General features: G+C 51.6%; 2 protein-coding genes across 2 annotated transcripts; both read left to right on the plus strand.

The window, feature by feature from the left end:
* Nucleotides 1-5,353: 5,353 nt before the first annotated feature.
* On the plus strand, nucleotides 5,354-10,387 carry MANF (mesencephalic astrocyte derived neurotrophic factor). Its single transcript, XM_054167637.1, has 4 exons — nucleotides 5,354-5,544; nucleotides 7,977-8,104; nucleotides 8,875-9,016; nucleotides 10,090-10,387. The coding sequence occupies exons 1-4, from the start codon at nucleotides 5,457-5,459 to the stop codon at nucleotides 10,272-10,274; spliced, it is 543 nt and encodes a 180-aa protein (XP_054023612.1). The 5' UTR covers nucleotides 5,354-5,456; the 3' UTR covers nucleotides 10,275-10,387.
* A 224-nt stretch (nucleotides 10,388-10,611) lies between these two features.
* Nucleotides 10,612-13,964, plus strand: RBM15B (RNA binding motif protein 15B). The gene has a single exon (XM_009900671.2). The coding sequence runs from the start codon at nucleotides 10,699-10,701 to the stop codon at nucleotides 13,465-13,467; it is 2,769 nt and encodes a 922-aa protein (XP_009898973.2). The 5' UTR covers nucleotides 10,612-10,698; the 3' UTR covers nucleotides 13,468-13,964.
* The last annotated feature ends 1,878 nt before the right edge of the window (nucleotides 13,965-15,842 follow it).

A 15,842-nucleotide genomic window follows, 5' to 3' on the forward strand; every position in this document is an offset into this window, starting at 1 on the left:
CCAAATACCTCTGCTCTAAATGAGATTAAAGTTTCAGTAGTGCTGGGTGACTCAGTATGAATTTCATCACAAAACTGAGCAGAGAAATTAATCCTCCAGAAAGAACTATAACCAAGGTGGTAAGGGTTCAGCCCTCCATACCTCCATATGAAAACAGACCTCTATTTGTAGACTGCGCTTAACAAATGATGGGCAGAAGGATACAGACTCTTCAGCAGGACACACACACACACACACACTCTCCACAGCCCACTGCCCAGAGGTCTGAGTGTCGTGGTTTAGGAGACCAATTCTCCCACCACGGGCAAAAATAACAACTCAGACAAAAAGATTGCAAAAAATGGTGGAAAGTTTAAATGGAAACACAAGCAAACAAAACAACAATGAAAGAAAGCACCATGACAAAAGAGACAGATCCCAGAACATACCCAAGAACGTCCCATCCCCACCTGGGGGTACAGCAGGTGATGGTTTCCAACTGAAAGAGAGGGAGAATTAGATCAGCTGTAAGTTACAAATTCTTTACTGCAAGGGTGGTGAGGCACTGGCACAGGTCACCCAGAGAAGCTGTAGATGCCTGGAGAAGAGGAGGCTCGGGGGAGACCTTATTGCTGTCTACAACTACCTGAAGGGTAGTTGTAGCCAGGAGGTGGTTGTTCTGATGCTGGTTGCTTGAGAGAAGAGACCAAGAGGACACAGTCTCAAGCTGCGCCAGGGGAAGTCTAGGCTCGAGGTGAGGAGAAAGTTCTTCACTGAGAGAGTCGTTCACCATTGGGATGTGCTGCCCAGGGAGGTGGTGGAGTCACCATCCCTGGAGGTGTTCAAGAGGGGATTGGACATGGCACTTGGTGCCATGGTCTAGTCATGAGGTCTGTGGTGACAGGTTGGACTTGATGATCTTTGAGGTCTCTTCCAACCTTCGTGATTCTGTGAGTGATTCTGTTCCCTGCAAGTGTTCAAAGTCAGGTTGGATGGGGCTTTGAGCAATCTGGTCTAGTGGAATGTGTCCTTCACCATGGCACAGGGGTTGGAACTACATCAACCCTTCCAGCCCAAACCATTCTATGAATCTGACTTGATCAGACCACTATGTAAGAGCTGATCATACCTGAACTCCCCTGTTACCCTTACCCTGCTCATATCTCCCCTTTGTACTATTAGGTACCTGGTTCACCTTTTGTGTTTCTTTTCTTTGCCCCATGTGGAACATTTTCAGCTACAGAAATTGCCTGGTTAGAAATACCCTCAGTACCAGCTTTGGGAAAAACTATTTAAATGCTGGATCCAATTTCTGCTTCTCTCCAATAGCTCACTCTCTCTAATCACCTTTTTCCACATGCAAAATTGAAAAAGGAGTGTTCTAGTTAGGTATTTTTAAGGTCACTCACCTTTCTCAGGTGCATCCATGTCCGGATACAATTGGCTGCCTAGCCTTCACTGGAAAACCTGGAGAAGAGTATGCTTGTGCTCTGTATTCTATGCAATCACATGCAACACTGAATTCCTAGCAGATTACCCATTCATAATCACAGTGCTCTGTGGTATCATCACAACTAGTTCCTGAAGCTTGCAAAAAGCTGACCAGAAGTCACTAGAGGTGTACTCATGACTCAGCCACATGCTTCAGCTCTAAATCTGTGGTTATTCACTGGCACAGTATCTCTCCTAATCCCCAGTGTCTCACTTCTTTAGTGTTAGCTAATACAACAATTACTTGAAGGGAAGTTGTAGACAGGCAGGGGCTGGTCTCTTCTCCCAGGCACCAGCACCAGAACAAGAGGACACAGTCTCAGGCTGTGCCAGGGGAGGTTTAGGCTGGATGTTAGGAAGAGAGAGTGATTGCACATTGGAATGGGCTGCCCAGGGAGGTGGTGGAGTCACCATCACTGGAGGTGTTCAGGAGGAGACTTGATGGGGTGCTTGGTGCCATGGGTTAGTTGATTAGCTGGGTTCGATTAGTTGATAGGTTGGACACGATGATCTTGAAGGTCTCTTCCAACCTGGTCTATTTGATTCTATTCTATCACTGGAGGTGTTTATGAGGAGGCTTGATAGGGTGCTTGGTGCCATGGTTTACTTGATTAGGTGGGTTGGATGATAGGTTGGATGCAATGATCTTGAAGGTCTCTTCCAACCTGGCTTTTTCTAATTCTAAACCCACAGCCAAACACTTCCAGGAGCATGAGGAACAAACACAACCACCTCTTTCCCTCACAGTACCCTGTAGGGTACAGCAACTATAATGGATGTATCGTTTAGCAGCCTCAGAATCACGAAATTGCCCACACTGGAAAAGACCTTTAAGATCATTTTTCCCATTCATCAGCCTAACACTGACAAGTCCTTGACTAAACCATATCTCTAAGCACAACATCTACTCAACTCTTAAAACACCTCCATGGATGGGGACTCCACCATTGTCCTGGGCAAGTTGTTCCCATGCCTGATAACCCTTTCACCAAAGAAATTCTTCCTAAAATTCAGTCTAAATTTCCCTTGGCTCAATGTAAAGCCACTTCTTCTGGTTCTGTCATTTGTTACTTGGTTGAACAGACCAACTACCAGGTAGTTGTAGTGAGCAACAAGATCTCCCCACCAACCTCATTTTCTCCAGGCTCAACAACCCTAGTTCTCTCAGCTGTTTCTCATAAGATTTGTTCTCTAGACCTCCTCCAGAGACAGCTTATATGTCTGTCACATCAGTCTAAATGCACAACTTATGACAGGAATAGAAACCCTCATTGCTAGCTCCTACACTCTTTGCATCTTCCTAGTAATAATGTAAACTCCCCCCACATTTGGTCTTTCTTAAGTTCTCACATACAAGAAGACTGCATCTCTCTCTCTCTGTCAGATTCCTCTTTATTCCAAAGAAGCAAGTTACTGACAAACGCTCTCCTGCAGATATAGTTCTAACTCCAACATTAACAGTGAAACATGAGCTCCTTAACAACTGAGGAGAGTTTAAACAGTACAAACAAACAACCTTTGTATTGAGAACTATCTCCTCAGCCCAACCCCTTTGCAAAGATAGCCACTGTGCCATCCTGAGGCAACTCAAAGTACCCTGTGCACAACGATGTCCGAGGCTCAGCCTGCCTTCTGCTTACTGCCTGCATACATATGGAACTGAAGGACTACATTTAAGAAACCTTTTTATTAACAAGCTCTTGCCTTTTTCAATATCTAACTTAGACTGGTAACAGAATGTCCCAATGCCACTGAGGATCAACACAAGCTGCCCATCACCCAGATTTCAAACATTCAGATCTCAAATCTTTAATGCTCCAGAGACGGCAAACGAAGAGAACGCCAGAAACCTCACCATGGGTCAAAAAAGAAGCAGAAGTGAAGGCAGTCCTTTCTAGCTGCTTTCCTTTCTAGCCATAAAGAAAACAAAAAGGGAAAATATAAAAATGAGTCTTTGTTCTTCCTTAGAGCCATCTGAGGATCCCATATTGAAAGCTAGAGGCCCAGTCCAAAAGCAAGTAAAACCACCCCTGTCCTGTCACAGTCAGTGCTGTCCAAATTTACTTTATTTGAAGATCTGTTTCATAACTGAACTCCCTTGACAGGAAAATGTCCTCCCTATTGTAAAGCTCCTAAATTCTCCTAATTCTGAATTCCTAGTCCCAGCTAATCAGTAAGCCACTTCTTCTTGCAGCTCTTTTGGCCACTGCCCTGGTAAGAAATAAGGGCAGTTTAACTGTTTTTCTACACAACTAGGAGACTTTAGTGAGCAATCAGCACAAATTTAGAAAAGTCAACAATCCTCCTAGAGTATATTGATATGGAATAACTCTGGGAATCATTATAGACTGATTTTTTTTTTTAAACAAAACAAAAATATCATTATCAATCTTAATAAACACACTTTGAGAGATAACAAGATCTAGAAAGGTGAAAAGCCACCTCCTCTATCTGACCAACAGGTGTTGTATTCACACCAAGCCAGCATCCTAATTACTACTCACCTGCTACCACTTTGCTCGAACAAGGCTGCCCCTTCTCCCCATCCTGCCTGTCTCACATCATCAGGCTTATGATTGGCAGCTGATGACCTGCAAGAAGATTCAGATTTAATCACTAAAAAATTCCTCCCAGTTGCTACCATGGCTTTGCTTGGGGCAGGCACAACGAGGCTGCCTCATTAAGTCTTCCTGTACCAAGAGAAGCCACCAAGCTAAGCTGTGCTGTAGCAGAGGGCTATATGACTTTGCTTCCATGTTGTTTTACTGCACTGATGTCCCAGGACACATACAGTTAAACATACAGCCCCACAAGACAAGGCACTATCAAGCAGCCTAACACTTCAAAGGGATTTTTGGACCTAATGACCTCAGAGGTCTTTTCCAACTATTTCCATTCTACCATTCTTAAGTGGTAAGTTCATAAGGTCGGTGATCATTCAAGGTAGTTCCCAGCACGGCCTGTGAGGGCTTTGGGAACAAAAGGTTATAGGTGACCAGAAGAGTAAGCAGGAATTACAACAAACATAAAAATCTGTACTAGTTTCCCTGACTCTGCAAAAACGACCACCCAAGAACCCGGGCGGGGGGACTGCACATGGGTTATTTCAACGCCTCAGCTTTCAGTCGTCCCTGAACCTCAAAGAACTCGGCCCTCATAACTCACAGGCTCTTCAGGCATACCCTACAGCCGCCGGTACCGGGATTTACCAGTACTGATAGTAAGGCTAAAGGGAAGCTGTCCCTGCCCCAGCCGCTTCGAGCTGCCCTCAGGAGGCAGAGCCCTCTCAATGGCCGCCCAAGGGGACGGCTCCTCCTCTACCCAGCCGAGCTTCCTCCCTCACCCTCATGCCACACATGCTAAGCCCACACGAAAACGCAGAAGAACAGAATCCCGGCAAGCTCCCAACAGCACCAAAGGTCGTGCTGCTCCGGGGCGCCTGGCAGCCAACCCCAGGCAGTCCCCTCAGCCTCACCTCTGTCCAAACAGGGTCCCTGACATCGCCAGCAGACATAAAGGACACTCCATGCGTCCCGCTTGCTCCCGGGGCCCACCCTCGGCGGCAGCAACCTGCGGGTGTCGCTCAGCCCGGCCTCAGGGTCAATACGACCGCCAGCAAAGACCAAGTCCTCCCCGCCGCGCCGCTCCACACCGCTCCGCCGCAGGTGTGAGAATCTGCCCCTTTGCAAAATGGCGCCCGCCGGCAATAGCGAGGATATGCACGAGGACTTTTTCCCTCAACAAAAATGGCGGCTTAGGGAGGCGGGGAAACTCGCCACGCGCCGAAGTTCCGCCGCCTCTACCAATCAGCGGCCGCCAGCTCTGCCGCGGAGGCCGCAACGCGGCCAATGGGAGGGGGCAGCGTGGAAGCCGGGCGGGGAGCGAACCAATAGGGCGGCAGTGACACGGGGGCAGCCGGCGCGGGGGTGGCGGTGCCGGTGCCGGTGCGGCGGGCGCAGTAAGCGCGGGCTGCCGAGCGAAGCGGGATGCGGGCGGCCCACGGGCTCTGGGCGGCGCTGGCCCTGCTCCTGCTGCCGGCCGGCAGCCGGGCCCTGCGCGACGGGGAGTGCGAGGGTGAGTGGGGCCGGGCCGGAGGGGGGGCGGGCCCCGGGCTCGGCGAGCGTGGTGAGGCCGCTCCTTACCGCCGCCTTACGCAGCCCGGCCCGTCCGTTGGTGTGAGGGGCTGGGACGCGGAGCAGCACCGGAGTGGGCCTCGGGGCTGGGCTCCGGTCGCACCCCCATGCCCCGTACCCCGTCGACAGAGGGCAATTACACCCGTGCGCCGCCTCGGCTGGAGCCGGGCCGGCCGGAGCGGTTCCACCCAGAGCAAGAAAAGTCTTCGAAGTCTGCCCAAGTGCCGCCGCGCCGGGAGCACTGCTGGGAAGCAGCAGTGCCCTGGCGGCGGCTGAGTGGTTCGGATAGCTGGCGGCCCCGCGGGGCAGCAGCACCACCCCCGGGGGCGCGGGGTGGGGTGGGCGGCGGTACCCATTCCCCGGGGCTGGGGCCGGGACCGCCCTTCCGGAGATGCTGCAGCCCTGTTGAGGAGTTGCCAAATCTCTTCTCCACCGGGTTAGCGGTATAGCAGAACTCCCATCGGAAAGGAAAACCCGGGAGACCGGGTCGTCTCTTCTCACAGCTAGATGTGTGCGAGCGGGCCAGCGCTCTCCTCCATCTGCCTCCTCCCGAGCCAGAGCATCGGAGCAGGAGGAAGCGAGCGCACTCACCTGGACTCAAGCCTTACTCCTCACAGTATTACGTTTACCTTGGGTTTGCCCACAACCGCTGAAGTATTGGGTGTCCTCTCTTTAACGTGCGAAGCCAAAAGCAATGTTCGCCTGATCTAAATCAAACTGGGTGCTTTACATACCACTGAAATGCCAGAGCTTCTGGGGAAGCTGTGGAGCTGCACAGCAAATGAAACTGCTCTTGCGCAGTGGGACACAACAGATTCCTCAGGTGAAACAACAAAAACTTGAGGTGCAGCTACAGCAACTGGTTGGAAGTTTGTGGTACTAATGCTAACTCCTTCCTCCTCTTTATAGGATAACAATAAGACAGCAGGATGGGGAGAGAACAAAGTAAATCAAAACTTTCATCTGCTGTCTCAGCACTAGGCTGGAAACTTGTTTCTGCTATGCTGTACTCACTGGTACTGAAGTCACTTATGCCTGCAGCATCTTTATTCTTTCTAAAGGTTTTCACTTCCAAACACTACATAGTGGACATGAGTGTGTGCCTGTGACTGGGAACAGACTGATGTGAGGTAAATGGTGGTCCTAAATGGCCCATCTTATAATTCTAGTTTTAAAACACTGAGAGTAAATTTCTAGTTGGTTTCATGATGGTCATGCTGCATTTTCTATATTTGCTTATCTCCTGTGCTACAGCTTATGTCAGACTTGAAACAAGTTGCTAATGATGGCAGTATTTGCCAATGCCTTCTGCTGGGGTAAAAAACCAAAACATAAAATACATAATTTGTGCCACTCCTCTAGAGGCAGGCACTTGTCTCTCACCTGGAAATTGGGAGAATCCACAGGTCCTGCTGCAGGAATTGGTGGGGCTGCAGAGCTCTTGGTCCAGGCAATGCCAACGTTCACAAGCGAGTTGTGTGAGCAGCAGCACGAAGGGAATCTGACTCTTGCAGTGCCTGCCTTAGTCACCCTGTGGCACAGTCCTTGCATGCTGCAATAGCTGGACCTGTGTGTCCTCTTCCCAGCCACAGACAGGCATGCTGAGCCCAGGATGGAGAGTATGTGGAGAGACTGCTGCCAAAGGGAAAGCACAGTGACTAAGTAGTACATGCCCTTCCCACCAGTAGGGACTTGGCTCTGTCCTCACAACTACTGGTACACTAGTGGGAGTTTTGTTATCTTTAAGACTCTTCCCTCTTTCTAATCTGAACCTGCTTCTGAAGCTTGTGGGAATAATGAAGAGCGGAGAAACACATCAAGTGGACATAACATGTGATCACATACTTTCTTTTTCTCTTGGAAATAATACACCCTGTGAACTGAACCAACCTGATAATCACTGGCAGCCATATTACTAAAACCAGCACCTGTGGAGTCAGTAATGGGATTGTGTAGAGCTGGGTTTCAGTCCAAACTAGTTTTGGAGTTTGTGGTCTGACAAGTTGCTTCCCAAAGCAGCAAGAATAAGCCAGAAAATTCAGTGTACATTTCTTTGCAGGCGCAGCGTTTTGTGTTGTACCTCCCAGCTGAACCCTGCTGCTCATTCAGGACAGTGTGCAGAAGCCATGGGATGCTTCCTTGGGTCTGGTTTCTCAGATTGTCAAAAACCCAGCAAAGCCACCAGGGCATGTTGTTGAGCCACGTGTGTGCTGCTGGAAGACTGACTGAAATATGTGCGAAGTCATTAACTGCTAATGCAGCTCTGGAAGTTCTGTTCTCCAAACCCTTTATTCTCTTTACCTACAAGTGTCCTCTAAAAGCTGCCACAAGATTGCTGCAGTGGCAGATAACTCCATCCATTTTCCCTTCCAGTGTGTGTCACATTCCTGGGAAGGTTCTACCAGAGTCTAAAGGACAACGATGTTGAATTCACACCTGCCAGTATTGAAAAGGAGCTCTTGAAATCCTGCAAAGAAGCAAAAGGCAAAGAGAACCGCCTGGTAAGTAGCAGAAGTCAATGATACTTGCTTCTGGAGGGACCAAGTTGTAGAATACTTGGCAAATGGGGAAACTACTGCTTCCATGTTTGCATGATACGGCTTCCCAGGGGCTGGTCTTCCTAGCTCTGTGGCTACAACTGGCCTCTGTTTTTTGTAAGAGTACTTCAAGAGTTCAAGCTCTTTACCTCCTAAAAAAAAACCCAAACAAAAAACCAAAACTCAAAGAATCTGTCTACAGCCATCTTACTGGCTGACCTTGTTTCTCCCTGTTACTGAAGCACTGAGGATTACAAAGCTTTTATTTGCTATAGGACTTCCTTGTCCCTTAAACTGTATTTGGGGTGCTATATAAGCTGTTACTATGTTTATGCTCTTTGGCTGTTAAGCTGAAAACTAAACAAAGGAATACTAAATTGCCCTAACTAAAACCAGAAGGAAATCCTCAAAGGAAAAGGCCCTCAACTCTCTTAAGAGAGAGCCATACAGAGGTACTATGAGAGATGCAGAGGGGGAACACTTCTGAAAGTCTCTCTCCTTGAATGAAGAAGACTTTATCCTTAAATCAACTCATTTTTCGAAGCTGAGAAACAAGACAACTAGCATCAACAGTTTTAAAAGCAGTGTGATAGACAGCTCAGCCCCCTGTAGCTGTCACTTGGAAGGGTTCAGTAACAGTAAACACTCAGCTGCAAAATCAATCCAGAAGAAGTGATGGATGGAAAACTCTCTTCTGGAAGAGTATCACCACAGTATTCTTTTCTTCCCTCTAGTGCTATTACATTGGGGCCACAAGTGATGCAGCTACCAAAATCATTAATGAGGTATCAAAGCCCATGAGTCATCACATCCCTGTGGAAAAGATCTGTGAGAAACTAAAGAAGAAAGACAGTCAGATCTGTGAACTAAAATACGGTGAGTTGCCAGCATAAGGGGAAATACTCATGCACTTCTGGGGTATAGATCGTTTGGGGTAAACCAGTGCCCTAAAGCTACTCAGTCCCAAGGTCTGTAGCAAGATCACCAGCCTAATTAGTTTGCACAACCTAGGCTGCTGTCCATGAACATCCTAGAGAGTTCTATGGAGATTCTCAGGTAAGACTGTCAGCTAGTAACTCTTCCAAGTTCCTGCAGAGCTACTGATCTGCCTTAAAGTAAGTGAATCCCAGGCATACCAGTGTCACCATGCCCATATCACTATCTGGTATATTGTATTTAGGAAAGTGTGCAGTGGGGCCTGTCCTGGGAGCAGCCAAATGCGTCCTACTCCCTGGAGTGATGTCTCCAGTACACAGGGTTCAAGTCTGTAGCTGAGCTCTGTAGTCCTTGCTGCTCTTCAGTTTGCCAGTTGACCAACACTTCTCTGTTGCTCCAAGCATTCAGCATGCCGTTTCTTACTACCTTCCTTGAACTCCCGCATTCCTAGATGACATACTCATCCTGAGAAGATGAAGAACAGTCTTGGAAATGCCTCCTTCGGTCTGCTTCCCCTCTGTCTCTGCCCATATGGGTCTCTATTTCTCATTTCTCGTACTAATGTCCTGTTGCTTCCTAAAAAGCTTTGTGGTGTCACGTGCTATCTTCCCTCTGAAATCACTCTGATGCCTTTTATTTATCCAGTGGACCAGAGAATTAAGTATTGCTGCTCATATAATAAAGGGGCTTTCAGGGCTGTTGTGGAATTCCTACAATCTAAGCTGCAACCAACCTTTCAGCCTTCTAACAACGACTTTTAGCGTTAAAAAACTGTCTAAAAGCCTAACCTACACCCCCGGGAGCCTGGCGCCTCTCTCCCTCTCTTGCATTACGGCTCCCTCGCCTCCTGCACTGCTTTCTGCAGCACCAGCAGCCGTCGGACTGCCGGGCTCATACTCGCCGTCTCTCCGCATACGAACGCACCGGCCCCCCGGGCGCGGAGGGTGTCCCCCTCCCCGGGGCGGAGGTGGCTCATATCCCCCCCGCTGAGCGCCGCTCTGCTCTCCCCGCAGACAAGCAGATCGACCTGAGCACCGCCGACCTGCGCAAGCTGCGCGTCAAGGAGCTGCGGCGGATCCTGGACGACTGGGGCGAAGCGTGCAAGGGCTGCGCCGAGAAATCCGACTTCATCCGCCGGATCCACGAACTGATGCCCAAGTACGCGCCGCGGGCCGCCGGCGCCCGGGCGGACCTGTGAGGGGCGGCGGCGCGGCTGGGCTGGGGTCGACCCGGGCCTCGGGAGGACGCAATGCGCGGCCCCGGCGGCGGCGCGCGCTGTACGGGACGCTCATTAAAAGTACCACGGTGTGTACCGGGAGGACACGTGACGTGTGACGTTATTGGGGGACGCCCCCGCTCCGCGCGCCTCTCCGGCGGGAATGGCCCCGCGCGCGCCGCCTCTGCTCAGCAGGGAGGAGGCGGAGCTCTGCCGGGAGCGCGCCACCATCTGCCCCCCGCGATTGGTCTCCTCTCGTCACGTGGCGGCCCGCCGTCCCGGCGGCGGGACGCAGGGCGATGACGCAGGGCCCGCGCGGCGCGGCGGCCGGAGCCGCCTTCGTTCCCTTTTGTCCAAGATGGCGGCGGCCGCCGGAGGCGTCTCCTGAGCCGCGGGCCTTGGCGCCATGAAGCGGGGCAGCGAACGGGATTCCAGCCCACCCGGGGCTGGGGGAGGTCGCGCTGCCGCCGCCAAGAGGCCCCGCGAACGCGAACGTGAGAGCAGCAGCCGGCGCGGCCCGCACCGGAGCTCGGGCGCCTCCCGCAGCAGCCGGGACAAGTCCACGCCCGGCGGCGGCGGCGGTAGCGGAGGAGGTGGCGGCACCACCAGCAGCGGCAGCAGCAGCGGCGGAGGCGGCTCCAGTTCCCGCAGCCATCGAGGCGATGAGCGTGCCGGAGGCGGCGGCGGTGGCGGTGATTCCAACCACCGCCCGGCGGGGAGCGGCTCGGCCTCGGGCGTCCGCGGCGGCAGCCAGGCCGCCCCCTCTTCTTCTTCTTCCTCCTCCTCGTCCTCCCGGGCCCTCGGCGTGCCCAAGGCCAAGGCCCTGCCGGGCGCTGTGGTGGCCCCCTCGCTGCTCTTGGCTGGGCCACCGCCGGGCGCCGCGCCCTCGTTGCTCCTGGCGCCGCTCGGGGGCTCGGCGGGCCTGGCCGGGGAGCCGCCCGGCTCTTGTGAGTACAAGACGCTGTTGGTGAGCGGGCTGAGCGCGGCCCTGCCCGATCAGCTGCTGGAGGACGGCCTGTTCCGCCTCTTCCAGCGCTTCGCGGGGGGGGGCGCCGGGGACATCAGTGTCAAACTCTCCCACACGCCCGAGCTCGGCCGCGTCGCCTACGTCAACTTCCGACACCCGGGGGACGCCCGCGACGCCCGCCGGCATGCTCGAGCTCGACAGCTGCTCCTCTACGATCGGCCCCTCAAGGTGGAGCCGGTGTATCTGCGCGGAGGCCGGAGGAGCCGCACGCCACCCCCGGCGCCCTCTCCGGAGCCCCTGGGCTACCTGCCGCCCATCCACAGCACCTACCAGTACAAGCAGAGATCGCTCTCTCCTGTCACCAGCCCTTTGCTGCGGGAGCCGCGGCCCAGGCACGCTCATGCTGCAGCCGCCGCCTTCGCTTTGGAAGCAGCCGCCATAGGGCTCTCCCGGGAGCGGGAGAGGGCCCTGGATTACTATGGGCTGTATGACGAGCGTGGCCGCCCTTACAGTTACCCCATCGTGGCTGAGGAAGACCTGATGCCAGAGGACGATCAGAGAGCGACCCGCAACCTCTTCATTGGCAACCTGGACCACAACGTCTCGGAGGTGGAGCTGAGACGTGCCTTTGAGAAGTATGGCATCATTGAAGAAGTGGTGATCAAGCGCCCTGCCCGTGGCCAAGGCGGTGCTTACGCCTTCCTCAAGTTCCAAAACTTGGACATGGCACATCGGGCCAAGGTTGCCATGTCAGGCCGCGTTGTTGGCAGGAACCCTATCAAAATTGGCTACGGGAAGGCCAACCCGACTACCAGGCTCTGGGTGGGAGGTCTTGGTCCAAGTACTTCCTTGGCCGCCCTGGCAAGGGAATTCGACCGCTTCGGCAGCATCAGGACTATTGACTACGTGAAAGGAGACAGCTTCGCTTACATCCAGTATGAAAGCTTGGATGCTGCCCAGGCTGCCTGTGCGCAGATGAGGGGCTTTCCTCTGGGCGGACCAGAGAGGAGACTTCGAGTGGATTTTGCCAAAGCAGAAGAGACGAGATACCCACAGCAGTACCAGCCTGCTCCGCTCCCCATGCACTATGAACTGCTAGCTGATGGGTACAGCAGACACAGAAGCCTAGAGCAAGACTTGAGGGTGCGAGACAGGACTCCTCCACACCTCCTGTACTCGGACAGGGACAGGAGCTTTGCAGAGGCAGAGTGGGCCAGCCCTGCCAAGAACGCCGAGCGCCGAAACAACTTGGAGAGCTACAGCCGGTCGGTGCGTAGCCGGAGCGGAGAGCGCTGGGGCAGCGACAGCGATCGTGGTGTGCCCAAACCATGGGAAGAGAGGCGGAAACGCCGGAGCCTTTCCAGTGACCGTGGGAGGACTACTCACTCACCTTACGAGGACAGAAGCAGGACAAAGGCCAGTGGGCCAGCTTTAGACCGCAGCCCAGACAGGGCTCGCAAGGAGAATCACACTACAGAATCTGGAGCTGAGAAAGAGCAGAGTAACTCCCTTCAGAACAATCGTCATGCGACTGAGGAGAAACCACATCGTGAGGCATCTGATGCTCCCCAGCCTAAGAAAAGGGACAGCGAACGCAATCATCGAACTGGTGAATCGGAATCAAAAACTCACGAGGAGCCAAAATCTGAGACCAAAAAGCTAAAGAATTTATCAGAATATGCTCAGACACTGCAGCTTGCTTGGAATGGGCTTCTTGTGCTTAAAAACAGCTGCTTCCCCACCTCTATGCACATCCTGGAGGGAGATCTGGGTGTCATCAACGGGCTCCTTAAAGACCATTCATCTGGCGGGAAGTTAACGCAGCTCAAAATCGCTCAGAGACTTCGGCTCGACCAGCCTAAGCTGGATGAAGTGACTCGCCGAATCAAACAAGGCAGCCCCAACGGCTACGCTGTGCTCCTGGCAACCCAGTCCACCCCGGCAGGGGCTGAGGGGACCTTCCCTGTTGTAGAGCCTGGCCTGCAGCGACGGCTTCTCAGGAATCTGGTCTCCTACTTGAAACAGAAGCAGGCTGCTGGGGTTATCAGCCTGCCCGTGGGAGGGGCGAAGGGCAGAGACAGCACAGGCATGCTTTACGCTTTCCCTCCTTGTGAATTCTCTCAGCAGTACCTCCAGTCAGCACTAAGGACATTGGGGAAGTTAGAAGAAGAACATATGGTGATAGTTATAGTCAAAGACACTGCCTAGCCCACACTGTCTTTTCAGATTCCATGTTTTCTTTGTGTGTCACACAGCCCAGTTGTTTTTAAGGACGATCATTTTGGTGGAGGCTCAAAACACCTCAGTCAAAGTGGTAAGATTGTTAGTTTCTAATTAATTTTAATACCATTTAAATAGAGCCCATTTTATTCGTTTTTAATATGTGACACTGTCCGCTGTTGTTCTGTATTTTTATTTTTTAACTGTCTGAAAAGTTGTCAGTAAAGCCTTGTTCACTGATGGATTTCTAAACTTGTGCAGTATCCTAGTTTTTATGGTCCAGGAAGGGCTGGTTCCCTGTGCTGCCAGGAGCTGGAAAGTGATGGCCTCAACCTATTTCAGTTTCTCAGACCCCAGCCTCCTGCACCTCCTCCATCTCTTTATACCTGTCCTGCAGGGTGGGAGGGCACGGGAGGGTTCTTCTTGGTGCTGGATGAGGGACTGGAAGGTTGAAAGGTTGATTCTTTATCTTCTCTTTTCTGGTTTTTTTTCCTCCTATAATGTCCTGTTTGCTTTTTATTTCCTGAATTTGAGTCTGGATGCATTCATGTTGATTCTCTCTCTGAGAGCAGAAGCATCCCAGGACACCAGCAAGGGAAGTGCAACAAAAAAAATTTAGAGTCAGTAGATGGTGCAAAGTTTGCTACAAGGGAGGCAACTCTGTAGTCAGTTCTGTGAGGTTTGAGAGCATCTGATACATGTCTCAGTCAGCAGTTCTTGGGTGATACAACAATGAAGACTGACATTCCTGCTTTTCATAACGGGGGGAGGGGGGAAGTCAGGAGGAAAATGAACATAATTGAAGGGGAGACCCCCTTGGGCCTGCATTAGATGTAGACAAGCAAGTAAAGGGCACGAAGGGTTTTGGTGCCTGTTTTTGTAGTCCATCATGTTGCACAATCTGAAATCCTTTATTGAAAAATAAAACTGCAAACTTGGTTTTTTTTTTCCTTTTCCTAAAATGGAAACTTAGCTGTAGGCTTGCAAAAGAAAACAAAAATTTACAGGGGAAAAAAAAGAAAGGGCTGGGGGGGGGGCGGGGTGAGGGTACGTGAACGCTTGTCTGGTGGTCTGGAAAAAAGTGTTCTTTCACTCCAAATAACCTGTCTGTGACTATAGGAAACCCCAGAGATCAAAACTTGAAATTTAAGATGGGCTTGGATCCATCACCTTTGCTGTCTGTGGTGTGAGACAGTTGTTCAGGAGAGCAGCCAGGACATCTGCACTTCTGGTTTTCCAGCAGCAGTCAGGATGTGGTAACTGGTTCACATTTGAGGTGAAAAATCCACACTGCTCAGTTTGGGGATAACTTCTTTATTTTTGCAAACGATGCCTGTAGATTTTGGGAGGCTGACAGAAAGTTGTATGGGGTTGAAAAGACAAAATTGTGAATCTCCTTTACATTTTTCAGGGGTTGTGTTGTTGTTTTAGTGGTAAGCAAATGAACAAAGTCCTGAGAGAACCAGAGTCTTGCACCAGTCTCCGTGACCGAGCAGACTCGCTTGCTGATGGCTGCCAAAGGCCCTTTTAAAACTCTGCTCTCAGGTATGGTTGGTCTCAAAACCTATATAGCAGGGAGCATAACTCAGTCAGATGATCCCATTTTCTTTCTTTTATTTTTTAACCCTGCCATTTCACAGTAGGGAACATCATCAGCTGATGATGTTTGAGCGGTTGCTTGATGTATTGCTATCAACAAGTATGGGTTGGTTGGTTTGTTGTTGTTTGGGTTTTTTTAAACATTTAATACTGTGATTATATTAAAAGTAAATCTAATGAGTTAGTGAGGGGGTTAGTGTTTCACTTGATGACGCATCTTCTGTACCCCAGAAAATGTAATTCTGTCCGTAAGGGCCCAAGTACAGCTCCAAGGCCATGAGGGCACGGTTCAGTGAGAGGAGAGCTGGCTCGTCTGCTGGGAGCAGTGGCAGGGCTCTGGGAATGCCAAGCTGGCTGTGGGAGCAGAGGAGCACTGCCATTACTCCCAGCAGCTGAGCTGCATCTCTGGCCTCACCACACTGGGTTGCACTGGGCAGCACAGAACTACCCTCCACGGCACCATGGCTGCATGGCATAGGGTAGCTGCACTGCCTCTGGTTTTACACGGTTACAGCGACGCTGACTTTTAACCTTGTGACCCAGTCCCCAATGCTGTTGTAATGTAGACAGTGCCAAAATGTCAACAATTGTAACCGTTCAGTGTTATCTGAAACCAAGTGCTATTAAATGCCCCTTATGGCCAGAGTCATAAAGTGACTAGAGCTTTTTGTCAGAGTATCCTACGTGTTGGAGCTGCCCCTTCAGTCTGAGGCACAGTGCCTGGTGGTAACGAATGCCTGGCTGGCTTCTGGCTGGCAGGGAGC

Source organism: Dryobates pubescens, chromosome 1, assembly GCF_014839835.1.
Source record: "Dryobates pubescens isolate bDryPub1 chromosome 1, bDryPub1.pri, whole genome shotgun sequence".
Lineage (NCBI taxonomy): Eukaryota > Metazoa > Chordata > Aves > Piciformes > Picidae > Dryobates > Dryobates pubescens.

What these genes read in the sequence shown, in the direction of transcription:
- MANF (XM_054167637.1), top strand. Translation starts at nt 5,457, where the DNA reads ATGCGGGCGGCCCACGGGCTCTGGGCGGCGCTGGCCCTGCTCCTGCTG. An exon ending in GCGCGACGGGGAGTGCGAGG is followed by an intron (nt 5,545 to 7,976) that starts GTGAGTGGGGCC and finishes TTTCCCTTCCAG; the next exon opens with TGTGTGTCACATTCCTGGGA. An exon ending in GATCTGTGAACTAAAATACG is followed by an intron (nt 9,017 to 10,089) that starts GTGAGTTGCCAG and finishes CTCTCCCCGCAG; the next exon opens with ACAAGCAGATCGACCTGAGC.
- RBM15B (XM_009900671.2), top strand. Translation starts at nt 10,699, where the DNA reads ATGAAGCGGGGCAGCGAACGGGATTCCAGCCCACCCGGGGCTGGGGGA.